Below are 15,847 nucleotides of genomic sequence, written 5' to 3'. Positions count from 1 at the left end.
CCGTATTATTATTATTATTATTATTATTATTATTATTATTATTATTATTATTATTATTATTATTATTATTATTATTATTATTATTATTATTATTATTATTATCATCGTTATTTGGGTTAGGTATGTCGTACGCCTTTATTTGATAGAATTATACTCCGTAATAACATATACAGTAATTAATAGTCACTTTATTGTAACTAGACACCCTCCCTGAACTTTGAAATCATCTAATATCGAATTCGAATGTATATTATCTGTTTTAACCAACACATTTTAAAATTATGCATTGCTAACTAATAATCACTTTATCGTAACTAGACATCTCCATGAACCTTGAAATTATCTATTATGGAATTCGAATGTATATTATCTGTATTAACTAACACACTTTAAAATTATACATTGCTGACAAATCATAAAAATATGTCTATAAAATCCATATTAATTCCATGTCATATAAATTAATATTTACATTTTATATTATAGTTGAAATAAGTCGATAAACAAGACAAGGATCATCACCTTTTTATGATCATATTGCTCATATTCTAAGTTTATTACGCCTAAGCAATTATGTACTTATTTAATCGGGTAATCCTAAAACACAACTAAGTTCCATCACCACATTAGTGTACTATCGTATCAATTAATATATCTCAACCCGTGCATTTTTTTTTTTGCACGGGCATGCATAAAACTAGTAGCAATAGTGGTTCTTAGTCTTGGGGTGATCACTAAGAACCCAAAATAAAAAGTTCTTCTATTGCAAGTAAAAGGTTGTGTTCTTAATTTTAAGAATTGAGTTCCAAAATAAGAATTTGGTTGTTCATACATGAGAATTTGAAAACCAATAAGCATATTTTGGAAAATGTGGAAGACTAATTACTTATTTTTTATTTTTTATTTAAGAACTTTATACAAATGTCATCTATTATGGACAAAAGTTTTTAAACATTGGAAATAATAAAATATGATATGGCATAAGAAGAACTTAATATAAAGTACTTAATATAAAGTTCTTCTATTACTATTACTCAATGTTAGGGGAATATTACGATAATATTATCGTAATCGGAATAATATATGTATTAGAATAATTATATTATATTGCGATATTAGTTGATACGATTTAGATCTCGTGAGTACTATAAATATCGAGCCAATGTAATCATTTGAGATACGAACGAACTATTAATAAACAATTGCTCTTATGAATTATCTCTTCTCAATTTCTAATATGGTATCAGAGCGTCACGCTCTTGAGGCCTAAAATCAAAAATTTCGCTGCCTGCCGGTGGGCTAATGAGTTACGAAGCTCACCGGCGGGATTTTCAATGAATCACTCTGATTTCTCTTTTGCGTTGAATTCAAAATCCAAAAAAAAAAATCGTTTTTCTTTGCGACGACATGGGATTATGCCATGTACGTTTGTTTACTTGAAGAGTTGTCCATCGAATGAATTATTTTGTTTACACATCGCTTTGTGTAAAGATTTTGAGGATTTTGGATGGATGATTGTTCTGATCGATGAATTTATCAGGTTCGAAAAATTACGAAACTCGGTCTGGCGAGTCCTATACGCATCGGCTGGCGAGTTACGCACCGATATTTGTCAAGTTCGAAAAAATGCGACGTTCTTGACAACAAAATTTCAACGATTTGGTGGGTTCGAAAAGCGACGACGTTCTCATCCGACGAAACCGATTCGAAAAGAGAGTCGTTTCTCTTTGTCTACCTTCCAAACCCATGGAAATTTTGACAAATTACCATGGGTTTGAGGGGGGGTGTTAGGGGAATATTACGATAATATTATCGTAATCGGAATAATATATGTATTAGAATAATTATATTATATTGTGATATTAGTTGATACGATTTAGATCTCGTGAGTACTATAAATATCGAGCCAATGTAATCATTCGAGATACGAATGAACTATCAATAACACAATTGCTCTTATGAATTATCTCTTCTCAATTTCTAATACTCTAAATACCAAATTGTAGGTTTATAGTCTTAAAGACGACAGTAGTGCTTTAATGTTTAGATATCAATTTACTATCACTCAATGTTAATGCATAGTATCTCCCGAGATAAGAATGACTGGATTTTCACTACTTAAGATGACATTGCCATCGGATTTGTTTGATATTAAAAATCTTTTCTTGGAATCGACTACTTGCGATTGGTAGAACAACTTGATCCTCCAATCATTTCTGACGATAAACCCTAACTGATAATTGATAAACATATTAATTCACTAGTTGATAAACCCTAATAATTTAAGAAAAAACATATTAATAATTGAGAAACAACTAAATTACTTCAATAATTGTATGATCCATTATTTAAGTTTTTAGAGCAATTAGATTCGATTTTTAAGGAAAAGGGTAATATAAGAGTCAATTTGTTTAGTTTTAGGAAAAAAGGATATGACAGGGAAAGTTAATGAAAAATGTATATAAAAGAGTAAAGTCTGTATGTGAAAAAAGTAATTCCGAAAAACAAAAGGGCCTTCATATTCTTCCAATACGTTACATTTTGTGGGAATTCAATAAGTAAATAATCATTAAGACATTAATTTAGACTCAAATTAAAGGCAGTCTACTTTGAGATCTTTGATTTGACGGTGCTTAGAGCTTATCAACATACTATGTAAAATGAGAAAGAAGTAATAAATTATGATAATCATGGTAAAAGAAGTATATACTTTGCATGAATTTGACATTATTGATTATTTATGGTTAAAATTGCGGAAAGAACATAAGAAAGTGAAGTTAAAGAGATTCATTATTCTATCAATCATTATAAGATCTTTGGTAGTTAAATAAAGTTATTGACTATTCAATTTTTTGTCAAATAAAAACTGCAGGACTACCCTTTACCACAAAGATACCTCGTGTGTGAATGAATAAAAGCAAAGAGACTAATTAATCTCGTGAATTTAAGGAGTAGCATTGTAAGTCTAGTCTATATACTCGGCTCACAGATTTGTAAGTCTCTTAAACTTTTCAAAAATGTCAATTTATTTTTAAATTATTTTATTTTCTAATAAAGCCTTGTTCTTTCTGACTTAATTTCAAGTCGGTTTAGCTCATCTCTTCATAAATTAACTCTTACTTTAGTTTCATTCAGTTCAGCTCAGCTCAGCTGAGCTCTATTAAGTTTAGGTCAGTTCAGTTCAACTCCTTTTAGTTTAGTTCAACTCCTTTCAGCCGAAAAGAACAGGGCCTAAATACGTTAAACTGTAAAGTTCCTAACATCAATTTACAAAAACGATAGTACATTTTGTTGATATAAATAATACTTTCAATATCTTTAAACGCTAGTAAGTTAATTGAATTTGTTCAATTAATCTAGAGTATTAAAACCACCCCTACTTAAAGTTTCTTCGTTTAATATTGTATACTCCCTTTATACCACATCAATGGTAACATTGACTTTTTCACACTTGTCGAGACACGTTTTGCAACGTAAATATCTTTTATTATACATTATTACAAATTATAAAAATTTGATATTCTTATAGCATTCATGACGATAAATCAAATAAGATCTCACATGACTATATTTTGTCTTATAGATTAAGAATAATATCGAAGATTCCCTACGACCATGAATAGTGACAAAACGGTCAATGTTACCATTGGCCTGGTATGGAGGGAGTATTATAAGTCACTATTGAAAAAAAAAATAGAAGGTTATTAAGGTATGAAGGGAAGCTGAATTTCATTGGCCTTAAGCCCTTAATAGTTAGTTACCTTTAGAGCATGTGTCTGGTTCATATTATGCTTCATAGCCCATCAATTTATTGGGCCGTACGTGTATATTGTAACCCAATTGTTATTTGTCATTGATAAATTACTCATATTGTCGACAAAGTTAATGAACTACCCAAATTGCCTCTCTTTTCTTTTTCCTTCTGATGATCGATTAACTTTGGTTCGTTGATTCGGTTACTTTTGAAGTTTAATAGAGAAAAGAAAGAGATGTTGAAGTTGGTCATTTCGCTAATTTATAGACGATATAAGTAATTATGTTAACAACGAATAATAGAAGCTCCTTATTGTAATACAATTCGTAAATTACAAAAAGTCATGTTATCTATTTCACATTTTTTATTTTGTAAAACCTCTTATAACATTATTCTTTTATTCTACACAAATATCCTTATATTTTTTACAAGAAACAAAAGAGACTACCATCATAGTCATCCTTTTATCAAGTTTTTTATGTGGTTGTATAGGTAAGGAAACGATTTTATAACAAGACATTTTGTATTAATAACGGGTATATTTGAGTTATAAGTGAATTATTGACATGAACATATCTGTCCCAATTTATTAAAATATGGAATATAATAGTGTTACATATTTTTCTCATTTAGATTATTCGTTTTCCTAAAGACCGTTTGGACAATCTCCTTTGTAGTACTCAACGAACATCCGGGAGCTTTGGGGGCAATTTCCTTTAGGGTATTGAAGACAACTTAACCGTAAACCTCGTCAAGTTTGATTTTTTTCACGAACAAGAATCAGAAATGAGATGAGAACTCATACCACTCGCACCAACTGGCGAATTGGATAGTATAAAATACTTCGTACCATTTTATAGGGTCTATTTTATACTATAAAACGATTTTATAGGGTCTATCCCAATTTATTAAAACATAATATAAGTGTGCGTTACATATTTTTCTCATTTAGATTATAAATTTTCCTACATACGGTTTGGACAATCTCCTTTGTGGTACTGAACAAACATCCGAGAGCTTTGGGGCAATTTCATTTAGGGTATTGAGGACAACTTAAACGTAAACCTCAACCTCATCAAGTTTGATTTTTTTCACGAAGATGAATTAGAAATCAGATGAGAACTCATACCACTCGCACCAACGGGCGAATTGGACAGTATAAAATACTCCGCACCATTTTATACGGTCTATTTTATACTATAAAACGATTTTATAGAAAAATTAGGTAAATAAAGTATCACCTAATTTAGGCCGGGTAAAATCATAGGGAGCGGTAATTTACGGTATTACACCGTCTCATTTAATTAGTTAGTTAGCCACCTCGTATCCTTTTACCGCCATACATTCTTCCGATTTCTTCATCGCCGGCGAAATTCCCGCGCAAACCCTAATTCCGTTCTTGATTCGTCGATCCTTCGCTTCAATTCGGTATACCTCTCGATTTTAATTTTGTTATTATAGTGCAATTATTAATGCTTTGATGATTGTATACATGTGTAGATTCTTGTTGTGATCACACGTTACATTGATTAATCAGATTTTAAAATTGAAAACAAGTTTTTAATTTGGGCATTAATTTGATTTTATTTGTTTCGATTCATGAAATTATCTCATTAATTATATGATCATATGTGTGAAATTGGAAAGAAGCTTGCAATTTGGGCATAAATATGATTTAATTCGTTTCAATTCATAAAATTATGTCATTAATTATATGATTATATGTGTGAAATTGGAAAGAAGCTTGCAATTGGGCTTAAATTTGATATAATTCGTTTCGATTGTGATGAAATTTGATATAATTCGTTTCGATTTTTGACCTAGTAATTGGTTGTTCTTTGTATTTTTTTTTCCCAGCTCTGGTTGAATACAGTTATGGGTGAAAATGCAATTTGTGTTGATATGATTTCTGGACTACCTGATTTCATCCTTCATCAAATCCTGTCATTGCTTCCAGTAAAAACGGCCGCACAAACTTGTGTTATATCTAAACGGTGGCGTCATATATGGGAAACATTTCCCATTGTGGATTGCTGTCAATTGTTTTTCGGGAAACATTTGGACATAGTAAATCCTAAGGAGCTAGGGCTACCTAAAGATGTGAGACGCAAGATTTTTGATCAAAGGGTGAACTTTATGAGGTACGTTGATGAAAAATTGAGATGTATCTCGGAGAATGATCGTTGTGTAAAAAAGTTTCGCCTTGTTATGACACTTGTGAGTGTGGGTTTGTTCCCTCGTGTTGATTTTTGGATGGATTTGGTTAGTGGTTTGAATGTTCGGGAGTTAGAGCTATGTCTTACATTGGGAAGAGAAAGATTCTACCCTATGCCTATACGGGTTCTTGCATCGCAATCGTTGACCATTTTAAGTATGAAAGGTTGCATTTTGATTGATTGTTCGGGCATGGGGGATCTTAACATCTCGTCTCTAGTTGAGTTGCATCTTAACGGTTCCTTCATAGACGAGGAATCAATTTTGAAACTTGTTTTATCCATGCAGTCCTTGGAAGTGCTCTCGTTGAAGGGTTGTTTGGGGTTAACCAAACTTAAGATAAATGGTCATAAAAAGCTTAAGAAGGTTGTGTATCATCCACATACGAGCCTCCGCATCAAGAGATTGAGCATCGACCTTCCGAATTTGGAAGAGTGTGATTTCGTGGTTTCTTATCGTTCAACGAAGAGACTTGCATTCACAGATGTAGTGAGCCCAAATCTGAAACGCTTGTCTTTATGTGGCATTTTCATTGATGCAAAATCTCTGAGAGACATTTTTCTGTCCTTTCCTCGACTTGAGCATTTGTCTCTGGGTGAAAGTGTTGTGAAAGAAGCTGTGAAGCTCTCGAGTTCCATTCTTAAGGAAGTATACCTCCGCAATTGCTCAAATACTGAGAAAGCTGAGTTTGATACACCCGGTTTACAAGTATTTAAATATCACAGCAAGAGCATGTCTGATTTATCATTGAATAGTGTTTCTGGTAACCGAATAGCTGAACTTCCCTTGCCTTCAACTGATAGGGATAGGTCTTTTTTCTTGGAGTTGAACAACTTTCTCAGAAATAATAAATTCCAGGAGTTGATTTTGTCAGTTACTTCTGCGCGGGTATGCCTAAGTTCCTAGTGGAGCTATTTGTTACTTTGTCGGTTCTAGGGAATACTGTTCCTATTTCAATTTGGTCTATCTTAGCCAATAGTTTACGTTTCCTTTTAAGTATGTTTGTGTGCTGGATTACATAGGTAACATATCCCACTTGGATGCTTATGTGCTTACAGATTAAATAGAAAGATTCAAAAGCAAACGTAAACTATTGGTTGAGATAAATTAAGTACATTATACAGTTTCTGGAACAGCTAGCCTTTTTCTGGAATTGCAGTTAATAATTTTATCTCTTTGTCAGGGGGATGATATCGCCTTCACTACGGAAAACCTTAATAGAAAACTACTTCCTCGGCCCTTTGAGCTGACAAGTATGAAGTTGGTTATTTATGCATTTACATCAGAGAAGTATGCAGATCTTTTGGATGGCTTATTCGAGAACCTACATCCGAAAACTCTAAGATTAGAGCTAAATTATAATTCGCCTATGCATGTCAAGGTTTGTATTCTATACTCATACAATAATGAATTCATGTTGTTTACATTGGGCTGTAGGGAATTTACTCCCTTCCTTGTTCCCATCTCTCATATGCGTGATTATCAGTGTTCTTTTTACTACAAATAGAGTACATTTTTGCTATTACGAACACAGACATGCTAAGCTAAACAAATTACCATGTCTTTTTACGGTCCCTTTGTTTTCAAACTTTGTTCTCTGGGAAAGATGTATCAGTAAATATTATGAAAAGAGCTTAGGGTTGTATAGAAAGTTGCTGTATAAGATTGTACTCCCTCTGTCCCGGTCATTTGTTGTCCTTTTCCATTTTGGGGTGTCTCAGTCAATTGTTGTCCTTTCTATTTTAAGAATGAACTTGATGAACAATTTGATCATTCACACTCAATTTGTTCCACTTGTCATTTAGTCATTGGTTCTTTTTGACAACAATTGACCGGGACGAAGGGAGTACAACATTTTTGGATCAACTATTCTTTTTTTTTCAATTTATTTCCGTTAAAAGAAAACTTATATTGAATTTTGTACCACATATGGGCGTATGGCTCCTAAGATTGCTTTGCCATACGGAAATTTATCATTCTATATCCATTCATAAGCCTACAACGAGACTTTGGCAAATTGGTCACTCAAATTGAGTGGGGGATCGGGTTTTGTGGGTTAGGTCATTTGGAATATTTTGTTAGGTTACGTGCCGGGTTCAGTCTTGGCAGGTCTGCCTACAAGTTAATGGACAATATGGGTTAGTTGATTTTCCTAGGTTGATTATTCCAGAATCCAGATATTAAAAATTGACATGTTGGACTGTTTTTCAGGGGTTGTTGAAGAGCTTGGCAGCGGGACCAGAACCAAATTGCTGCCAACCAGAGAACCTTAAATGTTGGCGTCACTTGTTAAAGGGCATAAAGTTAGGTAACGTGAGAGGCTTTCAGGCCGGAACTCCCCTCGACTTGTGTACATTGAGCAGCCTGAACGATTTCTTGGATAACTGGGCAATTGAAGCTCGTAAATTACTTGATTCTTTTGAAACTGTCGTCGGGGAAACCTTGTCGTTTGATTTGTCATGGTAAACTAAGGTTGCAGAACCTCTTATTCGAGACAATCTGCTGTAAATACTAGTGTAGGAGAAATTTAGAATGCTAACCCTGAGTTCATGTCATCTACTGATTCCGAATCTGTTATTCTGAAATATCATTACAGCATGTCTCTCATTTCTGTTCTCTGCATAAATTTTGATTATTTCCGCATCACCAAGATGTGCGCAAGTCAGTTAGCTAGTTAAGTCGCTGAGAATGGGTGCCCATGACTTTCATTAACCCTAAAACACTATCGTAATGTCATGAAACCTTCCACCTATTGCAGATGGGAGAGGATCGGTATTTGTAGCGCCCTTGGTTCGTAGAATGTAAAGACTGTTTTCTATTTTTGTCGAAATTGTCTTCATTTCATTGTATCATAATAGTCAAGCGGATATAATATCGAATTATACTGAGTTGTGAGATCGTCTTACACAATAATTACTGAAACACTTTTAACTAAAAGAAACAAGTGACGTTGGTGAGTGGTAAAAAATTCTCTCTAGGGTTTATATGAGAGCCTCCGTCTAATCGTCGTCTTTAGGGTCATCCTTTTCTTCGAGGGATCATCTACGCTTCTCGTGGTGGTTTCTACTCTATTCGTTGGCTACGGGGGAGGCTTTTCTCTAAGATACGACATGACATCAAGCTCTGAATTGAGACACAGGAAGGGCAAAGGAATTATGGGTCAGGAGGAGGAATTTGTATGGGATGTGGGGGACGAGAGGACGGATATTGACAAAACTAATGCTATATTGGGTGGGAGAATTTGGACGTCGAAGGGGATAAATGCACGGGCGGCCATTGACACCATGACGAAGCTTTGGAACCCAAAAGGTAATGTAGTCGGGAATCTCATTGACGTTAAGAATAAAATTTTCATATTTAAGTTCGAACTAGAGGCCGATAAAGCAAAGGTTGTCGATGGACAACCGTGGCATTTCGATAAGTTTATTTGGTGTTTTAACGATCCTATTAGCGAAGGGAGAGTGTCAGATACGCCGCTATTTCATGTTCCATTCTGGGCTAGGGTTTATGATTTGCCATTGAGGGGACGTTCGAACCTCGAAAATATACGCAGGCTAGGGATGCACTTGGGTCGTTATGTGAGTGTGGATGAAGCGCCGTTACCAGAATTCGAAAGAGCGGTTCGGGTCAGGGTTTTACATGATGTACGTTCTCCATTGCGTGATTCAGTGAAGATTACACTAGCAAAGGGGGAGACAGTTGAGTTTGAGGTTAAGTATGAAAGACTCCCTATATTTTGTTATGGATGTGGGGTGCTAGGTCATGGAGAAAAAGACTACGATGATGGGCCATATGAGGAAGGGGAGCTTCGCTTCAGTGAAAATTTGAGGGCTTCACCAAGGAGGGTAGTAAAAACTATGGCGGCGGTGGATCATTCAAAGGCGAGGGTTTTGTTTGGAGCTTTTGAAGAGGAGCAGAGGCGAAGTGAGGAAGAGGCAGTATCGAGCATGATAGCGAAGTTACAAAGCATCTCCATTAGAACGAGAACTCGAGGAAGAAGTAGGGTGGGTATCAATGAAGGCGTTACTGAATCAAGGGGAAGGGGTGATGAGGTAGAGAAGAATAGGAAGGAGAAAGAGACGGGAGACGGGGGAACTATTCTGGAAGGGTGTGGGGAAATTACAGGGCACTCGGGGGGAGGAGAGGAGATGCACTTGGAGGGCAGGGGTGTTGATGAGAGGGTCGAACAGCAGGAAGAGGAGGAGATTGTTGGTGCGAAGGGGGCAGCACACAGCGGGGAGGGAGAGAAGGGGAAAGGGGAGGGCAGAAAGTGGACGAGGAAGAGTAGGGAGCCAAATACCAATGAACCAGTTGGGAGGGAGGTTATTTTGGCACAGGTAGGGGAGAAAAGAAGGGGTTTGGAGCTGGGGACTGAAGGGCGTGAGGGAGGAGTTTTCAAATGTCGAAAAACCATGGATGTGAGTTCATCTGAGGCGGAGGTTGAGGGCACTCAACCCCGCCGGGCCCAATGAGTCTTTTAAGCCTCAACTGCAGGGGGCTGGGCAACCCCTCTGCAGTTAGTGGACTCCGTAATTTATTACGGAATGAGGCCCCCGCCTTGGTCTTTCTCTCCGAGACCAAGCTAAGCGGTGAAGAGTTTAGGAGAGTCAGGGCTAGCTTTGATGAGTATGAGGGAATGGAAGTGGATAGTGTTGGGAGGTCTGGGGGGCTAGCCTTTATGTGGAAGAAGCATATACAATGTAATTTTCGTTCAGCATCGGTTCACCATATGGATTTTGAGATTCAGGGAGAAGAAGGGACCTGGCGTGCAACAGGGTTTTATGGGTGGCCAAATGTTACAGAGAGACATCTGTCGTGGGAGCTTCTTAGGGAGCTTGGTTCGCAATATGATGGCCCATGGGTGTGTATAGGGGACTTTAATGAGGTGCTCTTTGTGACTGAGATGAAAGGGGGTGTACGGGCTCAATGGCAAATGAATAATTTCAGGGAGGTAGTGGACGACTGTGGGTTAAGGGATGTCGATTTTGAGGGGTATACGTTCACCTACGATAATGGGCAAGCGGAGGAAGATAATAGACAAAGCCGAATTGATAGAGCTCAATGCAATGAGGCTTGGATTGATTTATTTCCGAGGGCGAAGCTTATCCACTTGGAGCGGGAGTGGTCAGACCATGCTCCAATCTCGCTACGGTTGGCACGAAGAAGGCGTGAAGAGCAGGCACAAGGGAAGCTGTTCCGGTTCGAACAGTTGTGGGTTGGAGCGGATGGGTGTGAGGGGGTGGTTCAGGAAGCGTGGGAGAAAGGAGGGACGGATTTGGTGGAGCTTTTAGCTCAGTGTAATACTCCGTATTTTATATTACTATTTAAGTCGGGTAATTGTTTAGTCGATAATTACGTTAAGTTATTTTACTTGACTCGCGTTGTATCGTAAGATCGAGTTGTTCGTAAGTTAATTGAGACGGGTTTACATGGAATTCGAGATGTGAGCTAACCCATTTACCCTCGGCCCATTGGAGTTTACCCAATAACATGTTTAACCCAACACCCAACATCATGTTTTAACCTAATTCTTAATCTAATTTTTACCCTAACACTACACAACCCTCATCTCACCCGCCTCCCTCTTTTCGACGCACACCAACACACACACACACGATCCTTTCATTTGATTGAAGATTGCTCATCGATTCCAACCTAATTCGTTTCCCTGTTTGTAAGTCGATTTCATTCCATTGTTTATACTGTTTTAAAGTCGTCTTTTTCGAAAAGTTTGAAAAGAGAGTCCTGTTTATTTGATGTCTAGTTTATGCATATAAAATCTCATAGTAAAATTCCTTGTGGTTTGTCCTAGGTGATTTATTTATGAACATGTCACTGAAAAGTCCGCGAATCTGATTTGGTTGTGGAAAATGATTTGAAACCTTCATTTTTATGTCGATTCAGTTATGAGGCTTCTTCATACATAATCTTGGTATAGTCTAGATGATAATAGGATTTAGAATTACTGAAAAATAATGTTTTAAACTCGTTTTTTGAATCAATACTTTTTATGCGACGGTTTCTGTCAGTTTTTGGAAATCAGTCTAGAAACCCTTGATAAGTATGGAATTTGGGAAAAACATGTTAGATATAATTTGTAGCTAAGACTCATGGGGTTCCAATTCAATTGGCCTTGTATCAATTTGATTTTTTTGGAATTAGTTATGTATTTTATTCCGAGTCTATCATGTGCTGGAAAATCAGGAAAAATCGTGTTTGTTCTTTAAGTTGATATTCCTATTAAGTTATGATGAGTCTAGGTTATGTGCATGATTATTTGATTGAGTAGGTGGTAATTATATATAATTATGTTATGTAGGTGATGGATATGTGAAGGTTCATAATTGATTGCTTGTGTGAGCTTGGATTGCGAAAAGGTAGGGAAATACACTTGACTTATCAGCGTTATTGTTAAGTTGTGTTGACTTGTTGTGTTTCATATGACCAAACTGTGAACGTTGACTTGTTTCGTGGTTGTTGATTTATGTTATGATTTATATACTGGAATGTGGTTGACTGAACTGATCGTGTTGAGTATGTTATCACAACATTTTTGGTAGCTGGCATGATTTCATTCATTGATATACATATTGTGTTGCATTAATTACTGTTGAGCATTCATGTGCATTGGAGATGGAGGATGTTGTGGTGATGTGGTGTAGTGATGATGATGTTGTGATAAGGCCCAGGCGGGTTCTGCAGGACTTGCCCTGGTGTCCTCAACCGCGAGTGGCGGATCGGCTACGGTCGATATATAGTCTACCGTGGATCGGTATGGGTGGGCGTTCGGGTTATGAGATATGAGTTGAGATGGAGGTGGAGGTGACGGAGGAGCATGCATATCATATTTTGTTGTTTCATTGTATTCCCTACTCAACCTCGTGGTTGACCACCGTGTATTCGTGAACACCGTGACGATCCAAATATTGGGGAGCAGACTTGACAGGTTTATGAGATAGGATGGGAGCTTGATGGGCGTGAGACACTGGATCAGAAGACTTAGTAGCTAGATCATCATTTAGAAGACTTTCACTTTTATTTATGTTAGTTCTTGTAATTTGATGTAAATGAGGTTTTGTAAAAAGTTAAGTTAAAGAAATTATGTAATTTGCCTTGGAGTTTAATTTGTTATTCACTACCTCGGGAAACCGAGATGGTAACAGTCCGGTTTATTAGGGAATGTCTTGCTATAGGCTCCTTTATAAATCGGGGTGTTACACTCAGTGTGCGGAGGACTTGCAGAAGTGGAAGGGTACAAGTATAGGGAAGGTGATGCGTGATTTAAAGAAGAAACGAAGACGGCTTGAGGTGCTGAATGCGGGGGGAAGATCGAGGGGTGCGGTTAAGGAGAGACGGGGCTTGGTTAAAGAGATTGCGGAGCTGCTCAAACAAGAGGAACTTTTTTGGAGACAAAGGTCCCGGGCAATTTGGCTTAAAGAAGGAGATCGAAATACAAAGTTCTTTCATCGAAAAGCGAGTCAGAGAAAGCAGAAGAATCATTTGGCACGTCTGGTTGATAATGAGGGGCGTGTTTGGGAGGGCCGGGAAGACATTTCCAGGGTGGCAAGGGAGTATTTTGAGGACGTTTTTGCCTCTGGGCAGCCGACATATTTTGAACATTTACTTGATGGAGTGGCAGGGAGAGTTACGGGAACCATGAATACCGTACTTCGGGGTGATTATACGGAAGAGGAGGTCGTGACCGCGCTAAACCAGATGCATCCCCTAAAGGCTCCCGGTCCGGATGGCATGAATGGGCTCTTCTATCAGACCTATTGGCATATAGTGGGGCAGGCGGTTACTCGAACGGTTCTCGGTATCTTGCGAGGGGCTCCATTTCCGACAGGTATTAATAAAACTCATATTGTTTTAATCCCAAAGAAAAAGGCACCAGATAAAATGACCGATTTTCGTCCCATAAGTTTATGTAATGTCATTTATAAATTGGTGTCGAAGGTTCTAGCTAACCGTCTGAAAATTTTCTTGGGTGAAATTGTGTCGGAAAATCAAAGTGCCTTTACACCGGGTCGCCTCATCACGGATAATATATTAGTAGCTTTCGAAATGTTCCATTTCATGAAAAATTCCAAGCATAAAAATGGGTTTATGGCGCTCAAACTTGACATGTCCAAAGCATATGATAGAGTGGAGTGGAATTTTTTGGAGCGGGTTTTGATCCGGATGGGGTTTGATACAGGTTGGGTAGATAGAGTGATGCATTGTGTGACTTCTGTTAGTTTTTCTATCCTTATCAATGGCACTCCGTCTGAAGAGTTTCGACCCGAGCGAGGACTTCGACAAGGTGACCCTCTATCACCTTATCTCTTTATACTGTGCGCGGAAGTTTTATCAAGTTTAATGAGACGAGCTGCGGAAATGGGGTCTATACATGGAATAAGGATCGCCCCACAATCGCCTACGGTAACACATCTGCTCTTTGCGGATGATAGTATTTTCTTTGTCAAGGCCAAAATGGACGAAGCTACTAAGGTGAAGGAGATCCTAAACGATTATGCTGGGGCCTCGGGACAGGTGATTAATTTTGACAAAACTACGGTTTCTTTTAGCCGAGGAACTCGTGAAAGAGATAAAGAGGGGGTTACTCAAGTGTTGGGGGTTCGAATGGTGGATGGCCAGGACCGATATCTGGGACTTCCTACAACAGTCGGTCATTCTAGGAGTGTGGTAGCGAATGTGGTGCGTGACAAATTGGGGAAGAAATTACAAGGATGGAAAGGGCAGTTGTTTTCGAAGGCGGGTCGGGAAGTGTTGATAAAGGCAGTCGCCCAATCAATCCCAACCTATGCGATGAGTGTCTTCAAGCTCCCGGACAACTTTTGTAATGAACTTCGATCCCTAGTGTCACGGTTTTGGTGGGGGGCAGCTCGGGGTAGGGCGAAGATACCTTGGATTGCTTGGTCGAAGCTCTGTAAACCGAAGGGGATGGGTGGACTAGGCTTTAGGGACTTCCACAAATTCAACATGACACTTTTAGGCAAACAAGCATGGAGGTTCTTAACTGACAAGACTAGCCTTATGGTGCGGGCTGTGGGCGGAAAATATTTCCCGAGTGGACAATTTATGGAAGCAAATCTCGGGGTTAATCCTAGCTACACGTGGCGTGGAATTTGGGAGGCTCGGGAGGTGTTGAAGTTGGGGATTAGGAAGCGTATTGGCAATGGGTTAACTACGAGAGTGTGGTCAGACCCGTGGATTCCACACACACAGTCGAGACTCATTATTTCAGATAGGGGGGAGGCACCGGTTGACATGCGGGTTGCTGAACTGTGGACTGCGGATGGTGGGGAGTGGGACACATCCAAGGTTAGTAATCTGTTTCTACCTTTCGAGCAGGAACGAATTCTAAATATACGTATTAGCGCTACGAAACCGAAGGACTGTTGGATGTGGGACTTGGACAAGAGGGGCGAGTACTCAGTAAAGACAGCTTATAAAGCTATGGTAGGAGTCGATATGGAGGGTGCTGGGTCTTCTAGCTATGCGGGGGAAAAGAGACTTTGGAACCGTATTTGGAGAGCGAATGTTTGGCCTCGGGTTAAGGTGTTTATATGGCAGCTATGTAACGAAGTGATTGCCACTAAAGCCAACGTAGCTACCCGTGTTCGATCCATTGATGCAGGGTGTCCTATATGTTGTTGCGAGTTGGAGACCATTATTCATCTTGTAAGGGGGTGTGGGTGGACGGGTGGGGTGTGGGATAGACTTGGGATTGGAGTAAGGAGGACGGAGGGGTATGAGCGGGTGAAGGAGTGGGTGGAGGACGTGTGGAGGGAGTTGGAGGATAGTGAGATAGATTTGTTTATGTTCGGGTGTTGGGCGATGTGGGAAGCAAGAAATAGAGTGGTTTTCGAGCAAGAG

The 15,847-nt window shown here is 38.4% G+C and overlaps 2 protein-coding genes across 2 annotated transcripts; both read left to right on the top strand.

The window, feature by feature from the left end:
• The first annotated feature begins 5,013 nt into the window (after window positions 1-5,013).
• On the top strand, window positions 5,014-8,573 carry LOC141612481 (F-box/LRR-repeat protein At5g02910-like). Its single transcript, XM_074431273.1, has 4 exons — window positions 5,014-5,182; window positions 5,612-6,856; window positions 7,152-7,349; window positions 8,180-8,573. Exons 2-4 carry the CDS (start codon window positions 5,630-5,632, stop codon window positions 8,432-8,434), a joined length of 1,680 nt encoding a protein of 559 aa, XP_074287374.1. The 5' UTR covers window positions 5,014-5,182; window positions 5,612-5,629; the 3' UTR covers window positions 8,435-8,573.
• A 1,863-nt stretch (window positions 8,574-10,436) lies between these two features.
• LOC141614766 (uncharacterized) lies at window positions 10,437-11,784 on the top strand. Its single transcript, XM_074433513.1, has 2 exons — window positions 10,437-11,275; window positions 11,781-11,784. The coding sequence occupies exons 1-2, from the start codon at window positions 10,437-10,439 to the stop codon at window positions 11,782-11,784; spliced, it is 843 nt and encodes a 280-aa protein (XP_074289614.1).
• The last annotated feature ends 4,063 nt before the right edge of the window (window positions 11,785-15,847 follow it).

Source organism: Silene latifolia, chromosome 11 (genome assembly GCF_048544455.1).
Source record: "Silene latifolia isolate original U9 population chromosome 11, ASM4854445v1, whole genome shotgun sequence".
Taxonomy (NCBI): Eukaryota; Viridiplantae; Streptophyta; class Magnoliopsida; order Caryophyllales; family Caryophyllaceae; genus Silene; species Silene latifolia.
This window is presented reverse-complemented; position numbering and strand designations above follow the sequence as displayed.

Coding starts and splice junctions, on each gene's coding strand:
- LOC141612481 (XM_074431273.1), top strand. CDS start 5,630: ATGGGTGAAAATGCAATTTGTGTTGATATGATTTCTGGACTACCTGAT. Junction 6,857..7,151: donor TGTCAGTTACTTCTGCGCGG/GTATGCCTAAGT, acceptor TCTCTTTGTCAG/GGGGATGATATCGCCTTCAC. Junction 7,350..8,179: donor ATTCGCCTATGCATGTCAAG/GTTTGTATTCTA, acceptor ACTGTTTTTCAG/GGGTTGTTGAAGAGCTTGGC.
- LOC141614766 (XM_074433513.1), top strand. CDS start 10,437: ATGAGTCTTTTAAGCCTCAACTGCAGGGGGCTGGGCAACCCCTCTGCA.